The 25,117-nt window shown below is 43.0% G+C and overlaps 2 protein-coding genes across 2 annotated transcripts; both read right to left on the minus strand.

Moving 5' to 3' along the window:
• Positions 1-2,770: 2,770 nt before the first annotated feature.
• On the minus strand, positions 2,771-9,917 carry LOC127227602 (olfactomedin-4). The gene is made up of 6 exons (XM_051191981.1): positions 9,846-9,917; positions 7,954-8,106; positions 6,982-7,206; positions 6,640-6,796; positions 6,113-6,272; positions 2,771-3,507 (listed from the first exon to the last, which is right to left on the minus strand). Exons 1-6 carry the CDS (start codon positions 9,915-9,917, stop codon positions 2,775-2,777), a joined length of 1,500 nt encoding a protein of 499 aa, XP_051047938.1. The 3' UTR covers positions 2,771-2,774.
• A 2,044-nt stretch (positions 9,918-11,961) lies between these two features.
• LOC127227603 (olfactory receptor 52D1-like) lies at positions 11,962-12,969 on the minus strand. Its single transcript, XM_051191982.1, has one exon. It carries the CDS (start codon positions 12,967-12,969, stop codon positions 11,962-11,964), a length of 1,008 nt encoding a protein of 335 aa, XP_051047939.1.
• Positions 12,970-25,117: the final 12,148 nt, after the last annotated feature.

The following is a 25,117-nucleotide window of genomic DNA, read 5'->3' on the forward strand; positions in this document are numbered from 1 at the left end:
ATGCTGACACAAGGACCATGCTAATCTGGATGGCCTGTGTTGCACCAAGGGCCATGGTGGCACCCAGGGCTGTAGTATAGGGCCATGACTGGGTCTGTGACCCTATTACAGCCAGGGTCTGGGTTGATATCTGTGGCCCCTGATAACACCAAAGGTCACACAAATACCCAAGTCAGATGGGGATCTGAGGGTCCTGCTACAGCCAGAGTCATACAGATCTGAGTGGCTTGCACTGCCACAGGTGCCATGGTAACATCCAGGCCCAGGCTGCTGCTGAGTACCATATCTGGGTCCATAGTCCTATCACAGCAGGATCTATGTTGATGTCCATGGCCTGAATTATCACAAAAGGCCACACAGATGCCAAGGTTCTAGGCTGTATCCTGTGGCAGTGTTGTGTCCAAGGGTCTTGCCACCACCAGGGTCATGCCAATCTGAATGGCTTGCACTGTTACTTAGGGCTATGATGTCATCCAGGCCAGGAATGCTGCCGAGGCCCATATCTGGGACCATGTTCCTGCTGAAACTGGAGGCTGATGATGTCCATGGGCTGTGTTACCACAGGGCATTAGAGAAACCATACATGTTAAAATCCAAGGGCTATGCTGAACCAACAAGGCCCCTCACTGGCCCTGGGATAGCTGGTCCTGCCCCTCACTGAACATTGCAGCAGAACTTACTTTCCCCCATGGGAAAGCTACCCTAGCACTACCACACTCAGGAGAGCTAGCCAGGCTCTGCCCCTCACCCTAAGAGAGCTATCTCCAATCATCTCCTGACAGAGGTGGTCACAGTGGTCTGGACTGACCAGCTCAGCTACCACTCACACCTACATCCTGGGCCTTGGGTTGGCCCACCCTAATATCTACTCTATCTATGACCTGCTGGAGTGCATGAAGGGACTAGTCCTGTGGAACCACAACTGCAGAATCTCCATGACTTGGGGCAATAGCAGGGCATCAGAGAGGAGTGAAGATGGTGTGCCAGAGGCCTTGAACCAGACCAATGACTCATTGCAATGAACATTTTGAGGATGGTACTTACTAGGCAAAAGCGTACACTGAATGAAACACTGCAACTCCTGATACCAGTAGGATGAATGAAGAGGTGCTGGAAAGAAAGACCGAGGAGCAAAGGTAGGATTTTGCTTGTTGTTTGTTTCATTTTAAATTAATATGGGGACTTGGAGGGAAGAACATGCAACATGCTGCAGGCAGGTATGGAAGGACTGGGAGGTGAGTGGGATTAGAGTTCATAATGTGAAATTTCAAAACAATTGTGTTTGAAAAAAAAAAAAAAGGAGGGGGGTGGCAATGGCAATGAAACAAAAGTGAAAGTCTCATGTGAAAAGGAGGCCACATCTTCCTGTGCCGTCTAAACTGTGGGATTCTAGACTTAAGTGAAAATGTGTCCATGCAATAGGTAAAGTATTTTTTCTTCTTTGGGAATTAGCGGTAGGACTGGTCAAGGGGGCTTTCTATAAGGAAACCCCCCAAAGTAGAGGTAAACAGGCTGCTATTTACAGCACACTTTTTATTCACATAATTTCCAAGTCTCAGTCTCTCTATAAGCCATCATACCAGGCTTTTTGAGTGGGTGATTTCAAGATCCTTGATCATTCTTAAGTGAAAACACCAAAGAGGACAGGTACCTCTAGACCAAGTGGTAGAGTGAAACTGGTTAGTGCTGCATTTCCTAAGGGGAACAGGTTCCAGCAAGTGAAATGTCAAGATTCTCAGGCCCCCAGATTCTTGGATTATTTTTCTTAGGAAGCTTATGAACTGTTAGTGGACATGTTATGATATTTATATAAATACTTCAATATAGAATTATTACATATCCAAAGTATACATGTTCTAGGATTTATGTTTGTGAATATTCACACAAAGAGAGTGCATACATCCTCTATGACTAGGACAGCTTGGGAATCTGCCTAGAGAGAGAGGAACACTGTGTGGACAGATAAGAAACACACAGTTTGAACCCACATGTTCTCATTTCATTGAAGAGAGGAAAGAAAGGACAAACACATGCTAGGAAACTTCCTGAAATCACACCAAGTCTTTATTGAGAATGTCTCAATCCACAGTCCAAATTCTTATTCCATGCCACTTATCCTGACTAATTCAGTTGCTAACTCTCTAGAGCAGGGTCAGGTCTAAGTGCCTCTTTCAGTTCTACTCAAAATTGAGATTGGTTAAGGGCAGTGAAGAACTTATCTTCAGACCAAGATCCTGTCTCCCTTCTCTGCAGAACCCTTCAGGGGTATGGAGATATGAAGGGAACTTCTATACCCCACTCTCAACACGGCTTCCACAGATCTTCTACACTAGAATCACATGTACTCAACTTGACCCTGAGAGTAAAAGGTCACATGATCCTAGAATTCTAGGAACTATCCTGGAAAGTTTTAAAGCTTGATCAGAAAAAGAGCAACATCTCCAGCTAATTTTTTTTGTTATTTTTTATGCTAAGGATGAATGATGAGTTTTCTCCCCACCCACTGTGCTAAGCATTAAATGTAGAGCCTAGTGTATGCCTAGACATAATTTATCACTGAGCCACCCTTCCAAACCATCTCTAGCTAATATTGCATTTTGTTCTTAATCAAATCCTTATAGGCCATTATTAGCACCTTAATGTGTTGATTGAAATATTAATTACATATAGAACTAAATATAATCACTGTTCCTCAATCATTTGGGTAGGTGACTATTTAGGGAGTTGTTCTGAAGGTGAGGAAGACAACATAATTTTATGAGTACCCTGATCAATCATGGAGTCTCCTGGCCTGGAGGGCTTGTGGGCTTGATGGGTTTGGATAGAGCTGAAGCCCCAGAAGGTTTTTTAATAGGAGAGCTTGGCAGCTTTTCTTGTAGTGTCAGGAAGGTGAGATCATAATTTATTAAGAATCCATCATTATAAACATAGAGCTTGTGATCCCAAGGACAGTAATTGATGCCATGTAGTGTTTCCAACATCTTGTCCAACCGGATGCTGAGGTGGTGTTCCTGACTAGTGGTAGTGTCATAAGCATAAAAGATCTCCTCTTGACGAGTGCTTAGTGAGCGCAAAGCGTAGAGCACTCCACAGGCCATGAAGGCCCCTGAAAGAGCAGGCTTATACTGGCTGGTATACCAGGTTTGCTCAACTTCTAGGGTGCTGTCATTGAGACGACTTATTACCAAGTTACCCTTGCTCTCCTCTGTGGCATAGAGCACCCACAGCCCCTTCTCATCACCAGCAAAATCTAAGGTAGTCCAAGGCACAGCAGCATACGAGAAGCGGTTGTTGTAGGTGGCACCAGGCAATGAACGTCGCAGCACTAGGGTGTTGGAGGAAAGGTCCACCTTGGCTATGTCTCTTGTGCCATAATAGTTAAAGTACATGAAGTTCTTGTACACAGTATTACCACTGCCATCACCATAGCCCATCTTCCACTGCTCATAGTGCTTCAGCAGCACCAGGTCATCATAGGATTTGTGCAACCTGTAGTAGTCAAAGTACCTAGGCCAAGCACCCCCCCACACACACACACATATTAGAACCATTAAGTGACAGCAGTAACCAAAGCAGTAAAGAACTATGAAGATGATTATCTCTCATACCCAAATGGGACATCTATAATACAACTCCCACAATCAAGCTCAGGGAACATAGCAGAAGCAGGAATGGAAAGATTAAGTGTAACAGCCAAAGGACCAGGAGTACTACCGCATCTTCTGGACATGACAGGAATGTTTCGCCCATGAACTCACAATGACATGCTCACCTACATAAGACCTTCACTGGACCAATAAACATTGCAGCATAGGTGTGAGAAAGGTTTATGAAGTCTTAGCCCTAGGTGGGCAGCTACAAGCACTTCATAGTTGTGGAGGGAAGAAGAGTCTGTTTTCTTCAGGGGCAAACCCCCTAACAGATTGCCTTTGCCCAAGTGGTCAGTCCTACACACATGTACATGTGGGAAACACTAACTGAATTCAGGAGACTGTATGTGTGTGTGTGTGTGTGTGTGTGTGAGAGAGAGAGAGAGAGAGAGAGAGAGAGAGAGAGAGAGAGAGAGAGAGAGAGAGAGTATGTGTTGTAATTACAGAAGAAGAAAAGACATAAAATTTAAAGAGACATAAAGGAGGCTCACAGGAAGAATTGGAGTTGGGTCAGGGAGAGGGTGAGGGATGTACATGATGCAAATACATTGTTCATGTATATTAAATTCTCACACATAAAAACAAAATAAAACTGGGCAGCATCATATGCCAATTAAGAGCAGGGACTTTGCTGTCAAATGGTATTTATATTCTATTTTTTACTTACTATATGCTATGCCAAAAATAAATAACCATAAAGCAACAGCTACGGTGTCTGCTAGCCATATAAATGCATATTCTCATTAAATTATACTGGAGAGATTATATAAGGTTAACTTTACCCTCACAGATTATAGAGCTAGGTCTCAGAAAGTTGTTTTGTTTGTTTGTTTGGTTGGTTGGTTTGGTTTGGTTTGGTTTTTATTTGTTTGTTTGTTTCCTCGAAGTCATGGAGATTATAAGTGAAACCTGACAGGAATAACAAAACAATATACTTCATTATTGTGAAAACTGGCATAGATAGTGATAATAATAAATTTAGTACAGTGTTTATCATAGAAAGCAATCAACAAGTAGTATCTGATGCTTTCTTTATGGATACCTTTGTAGCAAGGCTACACTACATTCCATGTGCCAGTGAGATGCAAGTACCATGTACTAAACTATGGTTCTAGAGTTTGGTTCAAGGAGGTTTAGATAGAATCATTGCAGTAAGTTCTAAACTACCAATTACTATCTTGAGAGTAACCAAAGTAAAGGGTTTCTAGAGTGTCTTATAGGCTACACAATAGGAGTTGGGGAGTATTACTATGACTAATATTTGCCTTTCAGATAAGTTTCAAATAGAGTTCTTTAATGGCTGGTTGCACCCACATATATTCCTCTCTCCCATGATCTGCTGCTCGGTTAGGGCCACACCACACTTCCACATGCACTGACTTTAACCAGAGTGTTGCATCCACCTTCCTAGCCAGTCTGGTCTGTTGAAGGGCTCGCATACCTGTTCATGGATTCATATAGCCACTCATTTAACTAACAAGTACTTGTCATGACCTACTATAACTCATACTTTTCCATGTTATCCCATGATAACATATATCTAATTATCCTCATGTTATAGGTGGTTAAGAGTGGTTCATTCACCTTCATCCATTGACTGATGAAGGCAAATTCAGAGAACCATTGCCAAATATTAGGCTAAGATCACAGAGTCCTGATGTGGAGAAGAAACCAAGGGGGTCAGGGGTATCAAAGGGAAACCCCCCAAAACAGCTACCTGGATCACGAGGACTCAAAGTCTGAACCAACAACCAGGGAGCCTACATGAGAGCAACCTAGGCCCTCTACATGGGACAGTTATGTAGCTTACTCTATTTGTAGGACTCCTGGCAGTGGAAACAGGGCTGTCCCTGGTGCTTTGACTGACTCCTGGGAACCTATTTCTCATGTGGGACTGTCTTTCCCAACCTGAACACAGTGGAAGGTGCTTGGTCTTACAGCAGCTTGAATGCCATGCTTTGCTGATGCCCATGGGAGGACCGCCCCTTTATGAGCAAATATGGAGGGGGGATGTATTGAAAGTGGGTGGAGGGGAAAGAGCGAATGGGAGGAAAGAAGGAAGAGGATGCTGCAATCTAGATGTGAAATATTTTTTTTAAAAAAAAGAGCAGTTTATCCATCTGAACTCATTTTGCATAATGGCAATATTAAAAATTGTCTTCAGTACAGCTTTACTATAGGTCTCAAGGATGACCAGGACCATTAATAGAAAATTGGGACTCTAAAGCTAAGGTAGAGAAGAGTTTGTCTTTGAGTTGGGATAAGACTTTGGTTCATGATAAAACTAAAATGTTCAGAGTAGTATGTGGTGATTTGCCAGATCTAGACTACACTGGCTGACCCAGCAGCAAATATAAAAACAAAAATAACAATCAGTGCTAGGGCTACTAGCACTATTGGGGGCAGGTTAAAGTACAGATAGAATGGACCCAGGCACAGAAATTTTGTCACATACGACTCACCTGCCATCAGCACGCAGAGGAGACACCCAGTAAAGGGAAGAAGATGGATTGGGTGCTGAGTCTCGGCCCCAGGCACCTGCCTTGTATTGTAAACCCCTCCAATTGAGCTTCAGCACAAGGGGTCTGCTCACTTTCTGTAGACCTCCATGAGTGCAGGAACCTACAGAGGACAGTGGGCAAGATGTCAGCAAGACACAAAGTATATAACTCACAGAAAGCATAGGATAGAGTGCAATTAGTATATGTGCATGAGAGCATGCTCATGCAAGTATATAGATAATCATATAAATAGACTGATTTTGCATGAATGCATGCACCTAGCTATGAGAAGTATGAATGGGTATGTCCCATTCACATATGGGTATGTCCATGAGAAGATACCAATCTTAGTAAATTCAGGAAACTGAAGACTTATTCCTTATCAAGATCTTTACTGGGCTCCCATTAGTCCCTTGGTCTACTACAACAGTCATGCATTTGGCCCAGTCAATGAAGAAAATCGTGGGAAATTCAGTCTGTGCACTCACCAGGAGCCAGGGGTGGACCAGGGTATGTGGAAGACTGTTCCTGTTCTTTCTCCCTCTCGCACTCACTTAGTCGGCTCTCAAGGATGTCCACCTCCTCTTGGAAGCTTCGGTAGTCAGAGTCAGCCAGAAGCTTCAGGGCCAAACTGGCATTAGTAACCTGGGAGAATGAGATCCCAGGAATGTGGATCACAGGGTGTCCTCAAGCTCAATTGATACTGTTATTTTTAAGTTAGGAGTCTTCTCTGGAAGAAAGAGGCTTGGGAAAGGATCAAATACAATACCTAACCAGGTGAGAGAAGAGGCTGTGAGAGTAAGGGAGAGCTTTTTAATATGTCAACACACCTGGTTCCGGAGTTGGCGGATGAGCTCCATGGCCCCACTGACACCTGCCTTGGCTTGAAGCTGAGATACCAACTCCTGTGCTCCTTCCAGCTCCAGGTGTAGCAGGTTGAAGGCTGGGTTGTCAAACTGGGACACAGTAACACCGGGATTCCTGGACTCCAACATGTGACTCAGTTCTAGAGTCTGGCTGTCTTGATCCTCAGTGGTATGTGCATACTCCTTGACCTGGGCACAAGAGGATAGGCATATAGTTCCTCTAAATGTCAAGGAGCCTGATTCTTCTATCCATTCACATCCAACTTATGTCTATCACTTCATTTAACAGTGATATTATACGCCATTTCTTACCAGAGGACATTCAGGTCCTTGTTTTCTGAAGACAAAAGAAAAAAAAATCCACCTATACTATTTGTTGAACCCTTTAGAGCCATCCCTTAAGATTAATTAGATGAGTAGAAGTATAAACAATACCAGCTTCCAGTCTAGCCATATATGATTAAGTTTCCCTGGGAGCTCAGCAAGTAAGGTTCACTAAACCATTAGCCACACTAGACAGAAGATATAATATTTCTGCTCACTTACTCCAATTATGGGCTCAGTGCCAAGCTTCCAGATCAACCCTTCCACATGGCACTTCTATTTCAGTTCATTAACACAAATCTGTTCTCTGCTCCTCCACTTGGTCATCCTGCTTTTAACCCTTTGATTAGACTGTGTATGTGTCTGTTTTTCCCACGTCTTGTTTTTCAATGGATTTACAACCACAATTTTATCCATTAATGTAAGAAGTTCCTGTAAATATCTATAAGCCATGCTTTGCTGTTACTGCCATCGGAGACCATAAGAATAGTACCAAATTTCCCTTTGATCCTAAGGAGTGATCTCAAGATAGAATAATTGACATGAACTCCTTCCTAAGCCAAAGCCAGTAAAGGATGTGCTTACAAACCTACTATCCCAGCACTCACTCACCCTAGACAGCTGTTGTTCATACTTGCCAATGAGATCCTGCAGTGTAGTCTGTAGCTGTTCCAGCTGCTGCAGGAAGATAGAGTTGTTGGGCAGGTGGACCACACACTGGAAAGTGCCACTTCCATCCATGGAGTTTAATGCACTTCTCACCAACTGCAAAAGCAGGGTTATAGGCACACTGAAGGCAATGAAGCACACTGGATCTCCATATGCTGTTTGCGAAAGTGAGGCAGAAAGAGAGACAGCCCTGTTCTGGGGTGATGTAGAACACGTTGCATGTGGATTTACTGGCTGTCTAAGGGCTCTATTGGGAGTTTGAGCTATTTTTAATTTGCCAGAATGAAGTTTCAGTCCCTTCTAGTTTCCATTATTTGATCACTCTCACCCTGTATCATGTACTGAATGCATATAGCTACACTCCACACAGCAGACTGCCAAGATGTCTTTCATCTGTGGGAGAAGGGAAGGCTTTCTGGCCTCCAGAAAAGCACAGACGAAGGCTTAAGGAACTTCAGTTCTCAACAAAGACCTCAGTCTTGAGATCTGGCAGATCTCTACAACCTCAGCCTCTCCTGAAGAGAACAGTAGAGAGACTTTCTAATCATCAAGGAAGCAGCAGCGGGAATCCACATCTGGAGCCAGATCTAACACTCATAAAAACACAGCACGAGGTGAGTAATGATCCATAATTGCAAATGAAAAATCACAAGGGTCTGAGATTAAAAGAAGCTTACATAATTAATAATTGACAAGGCTGAGAGCTTCTCCAAAGTTTGACATTTATTTCAGATTGTGGGCTCTTACATCAAAGGCAGCTACACAGCTCTAAACTATGATGGGGTGGGTCAGCATAAGCCAAGAAGGTGAGGGTAGGTGGGAGCTCCCTTGCCTCCATGAACCAGAGCAAGTGTGGGGCAGCTCTAAGGCTAAGAGACACATAAGTTGAATTCTTCTTACCCTTGCATAACATGGTTTGCTCACATCCAATTCAAATCCACTGATTCCAGAGCTACATTTTTTTTTTTTTTATTTTTTTTTTTTGGTAATCAACATTGCATATGTAATCCCTCTGTTTCCCAATACCTTTACCTGGATAGTGATAGAAATTGTGGCATTTTCTCTATTTTTTTTAACTTTAAGATAGGTAGGTAGGGGGAGAGAGAGAGAGAGAAAGAGAGAGAGAGAGAGAGAGAGAGAGAGAGAGAGAGAGAAGATAGATAAAGCACTTAAGATAGTGCCTGCCTGCTTAGAGTCACTTAGATGTATTATTGTAATTCATTACTTCTTCCTCCATTTCGTTTTGAAGCTCATTAAGGTAGCACTAGATTGAAAACTCCTTACTAATTTTTAGACTATACCCATGGTACCAGCTGGAGTTTACATATGGTCCCTGTACTTCTCTGAGAAATTTTATCCTCCCCTATATATTTTTGCACTCTGATACCCACAGCTTACTCTGGCTATATCTTCAGCCTAAAACTTACTCAAAGTAGGGTTTACATTCAGTCAGAAACTAAAATAAAGCCACTTAATCTAAAATGCCCTGGGTTGACCACCCTTATGAGCAGATGTTTATCAAAGGAAGAGTATCCACTGTGTTGGTAGAAACAGCAGAATGTATAGCCCAGAGTGTTTCTCTTTCCCTCTCTCTTTGTCTCCTTTCCTCTCTCTCCTTTTCCCTCTCTCCTCCTCACCCTCTCTTTCATCCTATTCTCATACTACCCAAGGGACAATAAGCAAATTGGTGTCCCATCCTTCATCTCCTCTTCCAGTTTTCTCCATCTTCATTCGTGCCAACGACCTAGGAATTCTTGACAAAATGAGAATAGAAATGAGGCCAGTCTAAAACAGAACTATCTCCCCTCCATGATATCTTCACCCTTTTCCTGTACCTGAGGCTGTCCTGGAAGCACCAGGGGCAGCAGCAGTAGAAAGGAGGCCAGAAGAGTTGGATCAGACTGCATCTTGGTAGACTATAGGTATAGGCTAAGTCCCTAGGTTCTCCTGAGCTTTTATCTCCATTACAAATCAACAGTCTCAGTAGGAGGGGACAAAGATTTCAACATCAAAAGAACTAAGATATGTGGATCAGCTAGAAGGGTGGGAGAGGAGGCCATAAAAACTGACAATTTCAAACATGGATAGAAGTGGGCTTCCTCTATGAAAACAGAGTTTTCCTCATCCATCTCAAACAGAGATCTGCCCCTGCCCTGCCAGGCCCTCCTATACAAATAGATTAAAGCAAACCTGAGATAGCCTGAGGGGCCCTGGGGATGGGTCCCTTTCAAAGAGGATTATGGTTTTTTCCTCAATTTGGGGGATGAAGGCTATAGAAGGAAATGCAACCTAACCTGTTGAATCTAAGGGCAGAAGCCATTTACTTAACCACTTACTCATGTCCTTTGGATGGGGACCAAAGTGTGCCCCTGGGGGGATTGCTTAAACAACACTGTACTATTTTGCCCTGTTACAAACCTTCCCTTATCCTTTGCAAGTTGCCTCCTCCACTATCCTGGGTATTCTAAACATTTCCACTCTACTTCACCTCCAAATGCTCTCCTAATCTACCTACTCCAAATATTCACAGCCTCTGCCCTCTGAGCTCTAAGAAGCCTCCATACCACCAGCAACAGGCTATCAAGCCTCAAGATAGCCCTACAGAGAAGGAAGAGTTTGGTTCCTAAGCCCTAGACAAGAAATCACAGCTCAGGGCTCTCACTTTTGGCTACCCTAAATCTCTCTCTCCCTATCTCCTCAGTCATCTTACTTGAGTACTTCTCATGCAATGTGGTGTCCTCCATTTAATCATATGCGTGGGAGATGCTACATTTCCCAGGAAGGTTTCCATGAAGGGCTTATCATTCTGTATTGAGAAGGTTGCTATCTATAACTACTAGCTACGTCTACTGTTGCTTCTCTACTTCTCACAGTACCCCTAAATCCAGAGACTGTGGCCACTTAGCACCAACACCATACCCTCTGACTACCCACCCATCCTTTGAGAGTCTAACTGTGCTGGATACCTGGTTTGAAAAAGGCACGTGCAGTCTCCATTTCCTATTCTAGAAAGTCTTCAAGAGCAGGGGTACATGTAATTCTAGGGAATTACATTATAATATGGGAAAATATTCTCAGTCAGGTCCTATTTTATCTTGGTTCATGGATTCTTACTGCCTGGCTCTCTACTCAAAACCAGAGGTTAATTCTCCATCTTGTCCTATACCCTGACCTTTCCATGCAGGAATCAAAGGGTGGGAAGACAACCTCTGGTTCTCTTGGGAGTTCATTCTAAAACCAAATGTGCATATGATATGAAAACATCTGGAATCAGGGTCCAAGTTGGTGTCACTAGATCTACATTTTATGGAAGAACAGATGGAAGGAAGGCTGAGTAGGTGAATGGCCAGGGCAAGAAGAATGACAGCATGAGCTGTCGACATTTTCCCATATCTGAGCAACTATATCTAGCAAATGACACAGGGTTAAAAAAGCAGGAACTCCCTCAGAATCTGATCTGAAATAGGAAACATCCTAGGGAGGCAACCCCAGTACTGTTGCCTCCCCAGCTCTCCAGAGCTCAAGGTATTAACCACCCAGATCAGAAAACAAGTTTCCAAAGCTCTGCTCCTCTATCCACACTATATTATTTATCTAGCTCCTCCTGTCTTCATCCCTTCAGCAGACGTGGAATTCTTGCTTAGTACCAGATACCTTACAAAGGTCCCACACAGAACCACATTAGACCAATCTAACTCTGTGAGGACTGGTGGAGAAAGATTATAGTCTTGTGAATATGTCCTTGGCCTACTTGTTTGTCACCAGAGGGCCCAAACATCTATATTTTTGTAACTTGTCACTGGAAGTCAAAACAGCTATAAGAAATAGACTGTACAGGTGGAGCTGGGTAGGGAGAGGCCAGTTTGGTATACTCTGCCTTTCCACATGTTTTGAATGGGTAGTGTGGTTATAGCACTGTGACTCGATGGCAGATGATATCAACACTTGGGTTCACACAGATAAAGTGTGTGGTATGGCTTGACTGTCGGAACCTACCTTTCTCACTCTTTGAAGCAAATGCCTAAGCCTCTGAGTGATCTGCTTTGTGCGAACTCCATAGACCACAGGATTAAGTGCTGGGGGAACTACCACATAGAGATTAGCCAATAAAATATGGATGTGCCCAGGAACTGTGTGGTGGCCGAAACGGTGAGCCAGGAAGGAAAAGAGAGCAGGTGTGTAGAAGAGAACAATGACACCAGCATGGGCCCCACATGTACCCAAGGTCTTGTGGCGGGCACCGGGGGATGGCAAGCGATAGACAGCACGGAGTATGAGAACATAGGAAGCACCTATGAGCCCTAGGTCCAGGCCTGGAGAGAGCAGTGTGGTAGCCAGTCCATACCAGATGTTGGGACGTGTGTCACCACATGCTAGACGAGCCACACCCATATGCTCGCAGTATGTGTGAGGCAAGGCCCGATGCCCACAGTAAGGCAGTCTCTGCAGAAGGACAACAGGGGGTGCCATGACACAGGCACCACGAGTCACAGCTGCTACAGCCACTATACCCACCACACGCTGGCTCAGCAAAGCCCCATAACGTAGGGGCTGGCAGATAGCCACATAGCGGTCCACTGCCATGGCCAGCAGCACTGAGGACTCAGCAATGAAGGTCACATGAGCAACAAAGAGCTGAGCTAAACAGCCCCCAAAGGAGATTTCATCTGATAAGCCCCAGAGCACTGCTAGAGCTTTAGGCACTGTGGATGTGGCTAAAATTAAGTCAGCAGCTGCTAGAAGCCCCAGAAGCTGGTACATGGGAGCCTGGAGGGTTTTGTCAACTGCCACCAGCCCCAGGAGAAGTGTATTCCCTACCAAAGATGCCAGATACAGCAGGCACACAGGCACAGAAAGCCAGGCATGCAGGCCCTCCAGTCCTGGTACACCCAGCAGGACGAAGGGCCCAGGCCCAGAAAGTGTCTGATTGAGGTTGAGCAGTGCAGGGTCCAGCTCCATCTTCTGCTTCTACCTGGCTCTGTCCCTGCAGGGCATAAAGGCCTGTGAGTGGTGACTATAGATTTTGATGATGTTACAGTTAGGGAAAGGGGAAGGGAAAGGGGAAGGGGAAGAAAATAGGAGAGAAGGGGAGGGGAGGGGAGGAAAGGGAAGGGATAAGCTGCTGTAGTATGTCATGGACTGCTATGCTGAACAGTGAATTTACCAACAGGATTGTAGGTTTGTTAGCATTTCCATACAATGGGTCATAGAATTTGGCATCTAAACAGTTAACAGACACCCAGTCCCACAGTTGGTAAACAAGAATTATTAAGGCTTGAGTCAAATCTCACCTGCTTAAATAGTGTGCCCTTTTGAGTGTTCTTTTGTTTCTGAATGGAATGTTCCTGCATCGGCCCAGGACTGTGGGGAAGGCATTCTTATTAGTTAGCAGACTATGTCTTCCTTCCACCCAGGAAAATGCATATCAGAATGGTCAGGATGAAGTTGACAGGGTGTGTCTCATCCAATCCGTTCACTAACTAATGCTAAAGTGAAGCTCCTGACCTATGATTGTTTTCCCAAAGTATTCATGTCTACTCTCCCAAATGTCACATCCTAGGTTGTTTTCTGGATGTCCATGACATCTCCCCTCTAGTACTGTTCCATAATGGCGATAAGTACCTGGTTTTGTGAAATGTAATTCTCTCTTTGATCAGTATTGACATCTGAGATTCCTCAAATCCAACTTTGTGATTCCTGTCTCCTCTCTCCTTTGTCCATGGGAGGACACTGTGGAATCTATGGAATCAGTTTTGGGAAATCTGGTGCCCACTAAGAATAAAGATCACCAGGTCTGGGGCAACAGTGGAAGGGACTGGGACTAGGCGTCTCCATAACAGTGGAGTGGGTGGTCAAATTAAAAATGGTGGTGCTGGAGGGAGGGTTCTGTGTGTGAGAGGGGTACAGGTCTCTTTACATAGCCCTGGCTAGCCTGGAACTAACCCAGATCCACCTGCCTCTGCCTTGAGAATGCTGGATAAACCTGAGCCAGGAATGATAATAAGAACATGTAATCCCAGCACTAAGGAGGCTGAGGCAGAAGATTATGAATTCTAAATCACCATAGGGTACCTCAGACCCTCATACCAACACACCACACCATACCGTCACTACACCATCACCACACCATACCACACCACACCACACAAAACAACTCTGGAGGAAAGAATTACAGGATAGGATTCTTTGTGCTCTACTTGAAGCCCACGGTTTTGTTGTTCAGATTCCTGAAAGTGCAATCTGGTAGTCTAAGCTGTCTGTTAGACTGCTAACCTGCAGACTGAGGAACTTGGGGCAAGTGACGAGAGAAGAGTTCAGCAGAGCCATCAAGTTTAGCCGAGCTACTTCTGGGACCTTCACCCATCCACACAGCCTCCTACAGAGCAGAGGTTAAAACCTACCCTAGACATTCCCACATGGGAGTCTTTGATTATGAACCAGAACTTCTTCTGGAAGGTGATTTGTTTGCCAAGTCATGGGGAATAGTCCTCTTCCCTTACCATGGGGTCACATCAATCTCTACAGATGCTGAGAACACCCTGCTTGGGCTTCCTTACACAGAACAGACTACTAAGAACATAAACTATTCCTCCTCCGGTAGATGGGAATGCCTGTCCCCAAACCACAGGGTAAGTACAACCTGTAACCAGGCAAAGGCCCCTTAACAAAGTCCTGTGCTCAGGGTGAGGGCTCTACCAGTGCACATCCTGTTGGCACCTTTCCAAGGACAACTGCTTTAGACCCTTCATAACCATAACACATACTTCTCCTTCCATTCTTCTCTACACACCAAATGAGGGTGAGGAGATAGAAGTTGGGGACGCTCCTCACATCCTCTGGAACAGTGGATCTCAATCGTCCTACTTCAGTTCCTCATGTTGTGGTGACCCCCAATCATAAGTTATTTTCATTGCTATTTCACAACAGTAATTTTGCTACTGTTGTGAATCATAATGTAAATATGTGATTTCTGATGGTATTAGGCGACCTTTGCCAAAAGATCATTTATAAGGTTGTGTTCCCCAGATTGAGAACCAGTTGTCCTAGGCTTACTTCTGCCCTGTGCCTGACTCTCCACAGGCAGCACTGTAGCCTTCACATATTTTGCCTGCCTCCACCATTCTCTTAATTCCCCGAGCCCTCACCCCACATGGGGACTTCAGCATCTCAGACCATTCAGCAAGGGGCATGCAGAGGTAGGCAAGAAGTAGCAAAATTCTCCCTAGCCCAGACTAGACTGGCTCTGGGCTATGGCACAGAGTCCAACTTCATTTCTGTAGTAGAGACACTACTGCAGTCATGTCACACCATCTCGGGCTGCTTGCTGGGATGTGAATACAACCTGTATAGAAAGGCTACAGTCACACAGAGCTGGGACCACAAGAGGTCCCTCAGATGCAGACCAGTACTGTCCCCCATTCCTAGTTCCCTTCCTCTCCCAAAAACAGTTTCCCTTTGGCTGGTGGAAGCTGCCTGTACCACTTGCTTGGATTCTGAATGTCTGGCTGGCTGTTTCCCTTTCTAGAAGGTGTCTCTGTTCTGACTCACATGTGCTCATCCTTACCAGCATCAGCCCTAGAGACAGGGATGTTTCATAAATCAGCTGGGAATCAAGGTTTGACCCTACCCTCTGCTGCCTCCAGAGACCATGCCTCATCACCATCTCTTCTGCTTTTCCTGATCCTCTGTGGGTGACCTTGGTCCCTCCGAGCTCCTTTCCAGGTGCCTCAAGAACCAATTCTCACCTGAGAGGCTTTAAGGACAAGGGCAGCCCTCCTGAGCAGAGTAGAGCACCAGACACATATGATGTCCAGCCAGATGCACAGAAGGCAGGTGGAGGGGTTAAAAAGTAAACTAGAACATTCTGTTCAGTATGTTTTTCTTATGATTTGGAGAGAACCAATTAATGTGGAACCATGATTTGATCCAATTGTGGGTCCTCACCTGATTTTGGAGAAAGTAAGGATGCAAATAAGGCACAAAATTACATTTTTCTTGTTCCTGTTTGTTCTCATTTCAGCACAATGACCAAATTCAGAGCAGGCTCTGAAGCTGAGTTGTTTAAATGCAGATCCTACTTCTGCCACACAAAAGCTGTGACTTTACACAAGGTCTTCAGCTCCTCTCTGTCTTCATTTTCTCATTTCTAAAATAAAGATAATCATAAATGCATCTACTACATGATACTTTGTAAGGGGTGAGTTATATACATATACTACATATATACATACATACATACATACATACATATTGCTACAAATCAAAAGGACTTGGGACATAGCTAAGTGGTAAAGTACTTTCATAGCTTTTATGAGATCCAAGGTTCAAGTCACTAAAGGAAAAGAAAACTAAACAAACCATAAATCAAAAAGAATATAATTATTTAGGGCTCAACAGTGCCTATAATGTAATGATTACTCGGCACAAATTAAACATTATTGTTGTTGCAGTCAGCACTTTCATTACTCCTTGAATCTATCCTTCAGAGACCCTCTCCTATGCACTCTTAGTGGACAAATGTGATAGATGGCCTTTCACTATACCTTAAATTAAAAGCAAAACACAAAATGTGAGTTGGAGACTAAAACAAAAATTGTGAGCAGTCAAATGGGTCTGAACTCATTTGTCCAGTTGATTAAAAAAAGATAAAAAAAAGAGGGCTTTGTTTGGCAATAGAACCTGTGGGGATTAGTCTAGTATAAGACTATTGCTAAATAAAATGAGAAGCATGGAATACTGCCCTCACATGCCTCCTTGCCTTACCATTCTGATACAAAATAATGAGACAGGGAAGGAATGAGAAGGCCTTGTGTCAGATTCTCAAAGGTGCCTGCACAGCAGCCCTTTGTACAGCAGGAAGCTAAGTGCAGAGTGTCAAGGAGTACATAGAGGGCAACATAGCAATTGCAGCTTACATAGCCTGCTCTTCTCTGTTCTGTGAAAAGAAAAATGAGTCTTGACAACCCTTTTCATTAATTTTGACCTTCGATGTTGAAATCAATGTGGAAAAGATCCAAGGAGAAGTTATAAGGGAGCCTTTGTTACAAAGAGTCCTCAGATCATGTCTAGGGTGTGACTGATGTTGGCTGGTAAACTGCTACTGCTCAATTGAGTGAGACATGGATTCCTCACCTCTATGCCGTGGAAGCTGGATTTAAGATGAGGAAATGGTATCTTGTCTCTATCCACCAATTTGTGCCTCAGATCTTGCTTTTCCAGCTCATTCAACTGACGGGGTTCCCAGAATCTCAGAAACTCCAAAGATGCTTCTAGGGCAAGCTGAGAAAAAGAAGGTACAAGTGAATAGGATTTATGGGCTTCTGCTGTGAGCTCCTCAGGAGTGATGTACACTCAGTCCCTGTGGGCCTGAGGTCTCAGCTGTGCAGTGTTGGTGAGGAATTAGCTGAGATTCTAGGTTTTCTCTGTGGATTTTCCTGGGCCCCAGGTTTACATGTCTGACATACTCAGAACCCAGAGAGAAAAAGAAACTGGGCCTAGAGGTCCCAAAAGAGCCATTGCATGTGTAGAGAGGCAAAACCAGATAGGCATTCTCTTTGCTCTGCACAAATGGTAAAGCCAACTGTTATCAGAATGGTATAACTGTTCTTTGGGACTGTCTCCATCCCATATAATCTGTAAAGAGACTAAGTATTTTGATGGAAACAGCCTGGATTTTGCTCTTCCAGACTAAATTTCCAAATAAACCTTCACTACTATTCAAGTAGAATACTAGAGTATTCTCAACTCTTCCAATGTTCTCTTGGTGTGATGAAGATTATATACCCCGCCCCCCCCAAGTGACTATACTTACTTAGGTATCATGTGAAACATCCTGAATTGACACAGCACTAGAAAGATTGTGTGGCTTCTGGGTAGTGGTGGCGCATCCTATGATCACAGCACTCGGGAGGCAGAGGCAAGAGGATCTCTGTGAGTCTGAGGCCAGCCTGCTCCACAGATCGAGTGCCAGGACAGGCTCCAAAGCTACACAAAGAAACCCTGTCAAGAGTGGAACCAGGTGCACAAAAGGACTTTGGGAGCACATTCCCCATGGAGGGATACTACCTTAACCTAGAGGCAGGACGGAGGGCCTAGTCCCTATTCCAAATGACTTGACAGATTCTGTTGACCCCTCCTGGAAGGCACCACCCTCCCTGTGGGGTAGAGGGGATGGGATGGAAGAGGGGGCATAGGAGGGAGGAACATAGGGAGGGAGGGATAGAGGGAGGGAGGGAGCTAGAGGGAACTGGGATCGATATGTAAAATAATAGAAAAAATTAAAAAAAAAAAAAAAACTCTGTCTGGAAAAAAGAAAAAAGTTGCATGACTTGGCAAGAGGAGGTTGACAGCAAATTGGCCATCTTAGGTGCCAGCTAGGTCTACATCATAGAGAGGCTCTTAAGAGGCCAATAATAGACATTATTGTTCATGACATTTCCTCTTCCCCAAACAGTACAATTTCCCATTTTGAACAACTAATGCCTTTCATTGTCACCACAGAAAGCCAAGTTCATACTAGTCATATTTACAAGTTCATCTCCTAGTCATAATGGAATTTTGTGCATGCACTTGTAAGTCAGATGACAAGAAGAATAACCAAAGTCAGTCTATAGATGAAGAATTCACACGCAAAGAAATACACAGATTTAGAAAATTTATCTGTGAGAAAGTAACCTAGTGGATTTTGTATAATTACTATCCATCCGTACAAAACAGAACATAGATCTTCCTTTATTTTCATAAATTTTATTTAAATTAGAAACTATCTTATTTTACATACCAATCCCAGTTCCCTCTCCAAATTTTCATCCATGATCTGATGGTAGAACACAGAGTTTGTAACATGTCATGACATGGATGAGTAGGGCTGTAAATCAGAACTTATGGGAAGATAAATTGGGCCCTTTTTCTCCTTGATTAAACAGTAAAGCAGGGAGAGGGTTAAAAATTACAATCTCAGGCTGGGCAGTGGTAGCACATGCCTTTAATGCCAGCACTCTGGAGGCAGAGGCATGTGTATTTATCTCTGTGAGTTTGAGACCAGTCTGGTCTACAGAGCGAGTTCCAGGACAGCCTCCAAAGCAATACAGAGAAACCCTGACTCAAAAATTCAAAATAAATAGTAAAAATGGCAATCTTGCCAAAAACAATCTACAGATTCAATGCAATCCCCATTAAAATCCCAGCACAATTCTTCACTGACCTTGAAAGGATAATAATCAACTTTATATGGAAAAACAAAAGACCCAGGATAGCCAAAACAACCCTATACAATAAAAGAACTTCAGGAGGCATCACCATTCCTGATTTTAAGCTCTACTACAGAGCTATAGTTCTGAAAACAGCCTGGTATTGGCACAAAAATAGACAGGTAGACCAAGAGAATCGAATTGAAAATCCTGATATTAACCCGCACACCTATGAACACTTGATTTTTTGACAAAACAGCTAAAATTATACAATGGGGTGAGGACAGCATCTTCAACAAATGGTGCTGGCACAATTGGATGAGGGTGTGTAGAAGACAGCAGATAGACCCATGTCTGTCACCATGCACAAAACTCAAGTCCAAATGGATCAAAGACCTCAACATCAATCCAGCCACATTGAACCTCTTAGAAGAGAAAGTAGGAGTTACCCTTGAACAAATTGGTATAGGAGACCGCTTCCTGAACATAACTCCAGGGGCACAGACACTGAGAGGAACAATTAATAAATGGGACCTCTTCAAACTGAGAGCTTCTGTAAGGCAAAGGACACAGTGGACAAGACCAAACGCAGCCCACAGACTGGGAAAAGATTTTCATCAATTCTATATGTGACAAAGGGCTGATCCCCAAAATATACAAAGAACTCAAGAAACTAGTCAACAAAACACCAAATAACCCTATTAAAAATGGGGTACAGAACTGAAGAAAGAATTCTCAATAGAGGAAATCAAAAAGGCTGAAAGGCACTTAAGAAAGTGCTCCACATCCTTAGCTATCAGGGAAATGTAAACCAAAACAACTTTGAGATACCATCTTACTCCTGCAAGAATGGCTAAAATTAGAAACACCACTGATGACTCATGCTGGAGATGATGTGGAGAAAGGGGAACACTCCTCCACTGCTAGTGGAAGTACAAACATTTTGGAGATCAGTATGGCAGTTCCTCAGGAAAATGGGAATTAGTTTACCACAGGACCCAGCAATCTCCCTCTTAGGCATATACCCAAATGATCCACATCCATGCAACAAAGACATCTGTTCAACTATGTTCATAGCAGCACTATTTGTAATAGCAAGAACCTGGAAGCAACCTAGATACCCCTCAATTGAAGAATGGATAATGAAGATGTGGCACATCTACACAATGGAAAACTACTCTGCAGAAAAAAATAACGGTATCTTGAAATTCGCAGGCAAGTGGATGGCACTTGAAGAAACCATCCTGAATGAGGTAACCCAGTCACAAAAAGAGGAACATAGTATGTACTCACTCATATATGGATCTGAGACCTAGAGCAAAGGATCACCAGCCTATAATTCACAACACCAGAGGAACTAGGATACAAGGTGTATTCTAAGAGATTCATATAAAGTCCCTCACAGAACTGGGAAGGGACAAATCCCCCAGAGCACAGGGGAAGTGGGGCGGGGGGCAGTGAATGGAGAGAGAAGTAGGAGAAAGCGAGGGGAGGAGAGGAAAACATGTGTGACTAGGAAGATTGAGTCTGGTTAGGCATAGAAGACAGGAGAGAGAGAGAACATAAAAGAGGGAGCCAATATTGGTTTGAAGATTAAATTGAACACAAAGAAAGGTCTAGAGAACTACAAGACTGCTGCCAACTAACAATTTGAGCTTCCTTGAAAAGGCTACCATAAATGCCCTTCCTGGATAGTGAGATCAACTACTAAATTATCCCTGGAGCCCTCATCCAATACCTGTTGGAAGCAGGAGCAAACACCCATACATAAACACTGAGTTGAACTAGAACCCAGATGCAGACGGAGAGGACAGACCAAGTTGCAGAAACACATAGAGACAGCTGACCTAAACAAGGAGGAGCTGAAGGGCCCCCAGACTGAAAGCTGGGAAGCCAGCATGGGATTGACTCAGGCCCCCCTGAATATGGGTCTCAGCCAGAAGGACTGAGCAGTCTAAGGGACCTCAGACAGTGGAGCCAGGATGTATCCCTGGTGCACAAAAGGACCTTGTGAACACATTCCCCCATGGAGGGATAACTGCCTTAACCTAGAGACAGGAGAGAAGCCCTAGTGCCTACTTCATTTGACCTGTCAGATCTACATGACCCCAATTGGGGTGGGGGGATGGGAGGGGAGGGTGGTTAGGGTGCATGTGAGAGGGCAGAGTGGGTAAAAGGGAGGGAGGGAGGGAGAGAGGAAAAGAGGGAGGGAGGGAAGGAGAGGGGACTGGGAACGACATGTAAAATAATAAAGTAAATAAAAAAATAAATAAAAATTCAAAATAAAATTATAATCTCAGTTTTCCACATGATGGATCTGAAGTGAAAGTAGCAATTGCAATAATACAGACACTGACAGAGAGGCTAATACAATCTGCAGATCCAAAATCCATACACTTTCCTTTTGTACTGACATCACAAGATCAGAAAGCCAACATTCCCTGGGAAGCTGATGGCTTCTGGGAGCAAGGAAGTCAGGGTTTTTTTTTTGTTTTGTTTTGTTTTGTTTTTTGTTTTTTTTAACAATGTGTCCTCTAGTAGATCGATTCTCCAGCAGATGACCACAGAGCCAAGAGTATATAGGCATCACGAATTGGACTTGATGGGTTTAAAAAGAAAAAAGTTGAGTTTGGGTGAATCCAAAAGTCAGTAGACCTGGGAGGAGCTGGGGAGTGGATTAATGTGATCAAAACACATTCATTGTATGAAACTGTCAACTAATAAAAATAATTAGGTAGTTACTTAATTTTTTAAAAAACTAAGATCACTTATAAAAAGCAAAGGCTCATATAGGGTTACTGGGAAGCCATGGAAATTTAGAAATGTACATTCTCTTGGGAAGGAAGATAGGGAAATAATAGCAACCATCTGGGCAGAGACAGAGAGTGGTGGGAGGGGGAAAGACGAGACAGTACACACAATGGTTCCTTCTCTCTTTTGTTTTGCTTTGTAACTCCATTAGTCTTTCATGGAAGCCATTCGTGCGTGTCAGTGAACAATCTTGGGTTTTACTTCCTACCAAGATGAATAGAGTGTGTACTTACAAGTTATCTTAACTCAGAATATATTTATTTATTGAATCCTCAGAAAGCTTTTAAAATATCAGCTCTTATCTAATCCATGTTCTCAGCAAGATGGAAATTACCAGAAAATATTCTGCTGTGTGGGAGTGCTTAGCAGCTCAACACAGAAAGCAGAATCCTCTCAGAGTATGATGTGATTTTGATGACTAGACTTCTAACAGACACAGAGTGAGTGGATGCATACCAGAGGCCAGAGTAGCAAGAGGCAATAAACAGGAGATTGGACTTTGAAACCAAAGTCTACAGAGTTGAACATAAATAAATAAATAAATGAAATAAAAAAGTTCTGGTAACTTCAGGGTGATTAGACTGAGTTGTGAAAATACAACAATTTATATACTTCAAAATTGCTGTTTAAAGATAGAATCAAAAATATTCCTGCTGCAAATAAATGGTTGAAAGACTTATCAGTTACACTGATTTAATGATTTTATGATATATGCATGTATAGCAATATACATTATACCTTATGTATATTTTTTTCTTTTTTAATCTGTAAAAAACATTAATGAAAGACATATGGCATCTTAATTTTAAAAAAATAGTAGTTATACAATTTAAATTTTCAAAGGACAACTATAGTTAACAGCAATAATAAAACATGCCCTGCAACTCCTAAATATTTTTTCTGTATCCTTAGTCTATTTTAATGATTCTGAGCTTATATGTCATCAAAATTTTATGCCAGGTCAGTATTAACGATCTTTTTGCTGTAAACCTTAGAAAGTCGCTTCAAGTAGAGGTTCTGCTCTTCAGATAGTGAGATTTGTACAATGTCTTTGGATAGTATTAAGCTACTGACTTTATTTAGTATTCTCTTTCTCTCTCTGTATACACAATTAAGAGGGGTTTCATTGTAGCATTTCCATACACACCTTTCATTGATATCCCCCCTTCACTCTCAATTCTTCTATCCTTCTGCTGTTCCTACTTCTCCCCACAGTGTCAATCTTCTGCTTTCACATCACACATATTCTATTACCACCACCCCATACCTCCCCCACTTAAAACTTCTTTGTCCAAAGTGGCAATGCAATATAGATGTGATAAGAAAGAAAAGGTGGTACTTTCTGGAGGAAATGGGAGACACGGTAGAATAACAGGAGAATGACAGGAGCAAAAGACAGTTGAGAACAAAGCATAACGGCATATATGTGTGAAAATACCATTGTCAAACTGAAATCATTTTGTCAAGCCAGGTATGGTGATTCAGGCCTGCAGTCCCCAGAAAACTGCTTCCAATTAGAGGCCAACCTACTCCCCTAGTGAGTTCCAGGCCAGTTTGGGCTGCAGAGTAAAAGAGACTATCTCAAAACAACACAAAATCATAAGGAAAAGGGGAGCAGAGAGAGTGTCCCAATAGGAGGTCAGGAAGATAAATGAGTCAGATGCTTCTCCTCCATGATAAAGTATGGGCAGGTAATGCCAAAGACTGAACATATGGCCCAAAGAAATACAAGTGCATCGTGTAGACCCTAGGTGTGTAACTACCAGGAAAGATAGCAAACTGCACCAGAGGCTGGGGAGGTGGAAATGGGCTGAGAAGTCAAGAGGGCTGCTTTTCATAACAAGTCTTGTAGAACTTCATCTCTAACCCGGATTTTTTAAATGTAATCGTTTAATTCAAAATTAAGGGAAGAAGAAAAGACCTCTTTTCCCTTGTCATGGTCCCCTTTCTAGTATTATAGTTTTTACACACACACACACACACACACACACACACACACACACACACACTTAAAATATTAGATCCACATGAGAGAAATGCAGTGTTTGACTTTTTAAATCTGGGCAACGTTGCTTAATACAACAATTTCCAGTTCCATTTTCCTGCAAATTTCTTGTTTTGTTTTTCGTTTTGACTAAAACTCCATTGTTTAGGTACCATAGGTTCTCTTTCTTCAATAACTGTTTTTTATTTTTTTGAGATTATAATATAATTACATCATTACCCCCACACCATGGTATTATATGCATTTACAGATATCTATGCTTATTCCAACACTTGGTTATCATGAATAGAGCAGCAATAAACATGGATTGCAACTTTCTCTGTAGTTAAGACTTGGCATCTTTTTAAGCCCCAGAGTATTTGCATGTGCAATCTGTGGAACAGAGACCCTCAAGTCCTCTGGCTGGCATGAGTGAATTTTTAGTTTAGTATCTAAATGGATTGGCTTGAGGTCTGTGATTGTGAGAATTCCAGCCCCTAATTCCAATCTGTTTTCAAGAGTTTTAGTCCCCTGAAAAGATCTCTACAGCTTATACTCTAAATGAATCTTGGAGGCCAGAAGCTGTTTTCTCTCAGTGCCAAGACAGAACCCCTGGCATTGGTGTGCACACCAATTTTCTCATCTCTGTAGCACTCTTGACCCAGTTGCGTATGTTGGGCTAAAGGGCTTTGGAGAGTTATGGAGTTATGGGGGACACATTTAAAGTCAGTTATTCAGAAACCTAAAATGTACAGTAACTGTGATTGAATACCCAATTATTGATCTGCTGATCCGTTGAGTGATTTTTCACTAAACTCTTCCCATTTGGTCTATTTTCTTCCATATCTCTGTCTGAATGAATTTCTTTTGCTGCAAGTGCCAGTCGCAGTTTCCAAATCAGACTGATTTTTCACTTAGGTTAACTCTATTCTGTCCTCATCTCTTTCTTCTTTGTCAGTGTCATACAACAGAAGTCATCAAGGATTCTTTTTTCTCCATAAGACTATGTGTCACCTAACCGTGCCTGGTACACAAAGCATCTATAAGCACTTCTTGCCTTAAATAGAGTTCTCTTATTTTTGCCACAGTTTCATACTTGCTAAAAGCATATGCACAGTTTTTC

Source organism: Phodopus roborovskii, unplaced genomic scaffold (assembly GCF_943737965.1).
Source record: "Phodopus roborovskii unplaced genomic scaffold, PHOROB, whole genome shotgun sequence".
Classification (NCBI taxonomy): domain Eukaryota; kingdom Metazoa; phylum Chordata; class Mammalia; order Rodentia; family Cricetidae; genus Phodopus; species Phodopus roborovskii.

Excerpts from the sequence above, each read along its gene's own strand:
- LOC127227602 (XM_051191981.1), bottom strand. The coding sequence starts at position 9,917 with ATGCAGTCTGATCCAACTCTTCTGGCCTCCTTTCTACTGCTGCTGCCC. Across the intron at positions 8,107-9,845 it reads TGCTTCCAGGACAGCCTCAG|TTGGTGAGAAGTGCATTAAA; the intron begins GTACAGGAAAAG and ends CTGCTTTTGCAG. Across the intron at positions 3,508-6,112 it reads CCTCTGCGTGCTGATGGCAG|GTACTTTGACTACTACAGGT; the intron begins GTGAGTCGTATG and ends TGCTTGGCCTAG.
- LOC127227603 (XM_051191982.1), bottom strand. The coding sequence starts at position 12,969 with ATGGAGCTGGACCCTGCACTGCTCAACCTCAATCAGACACTTTCTGGG.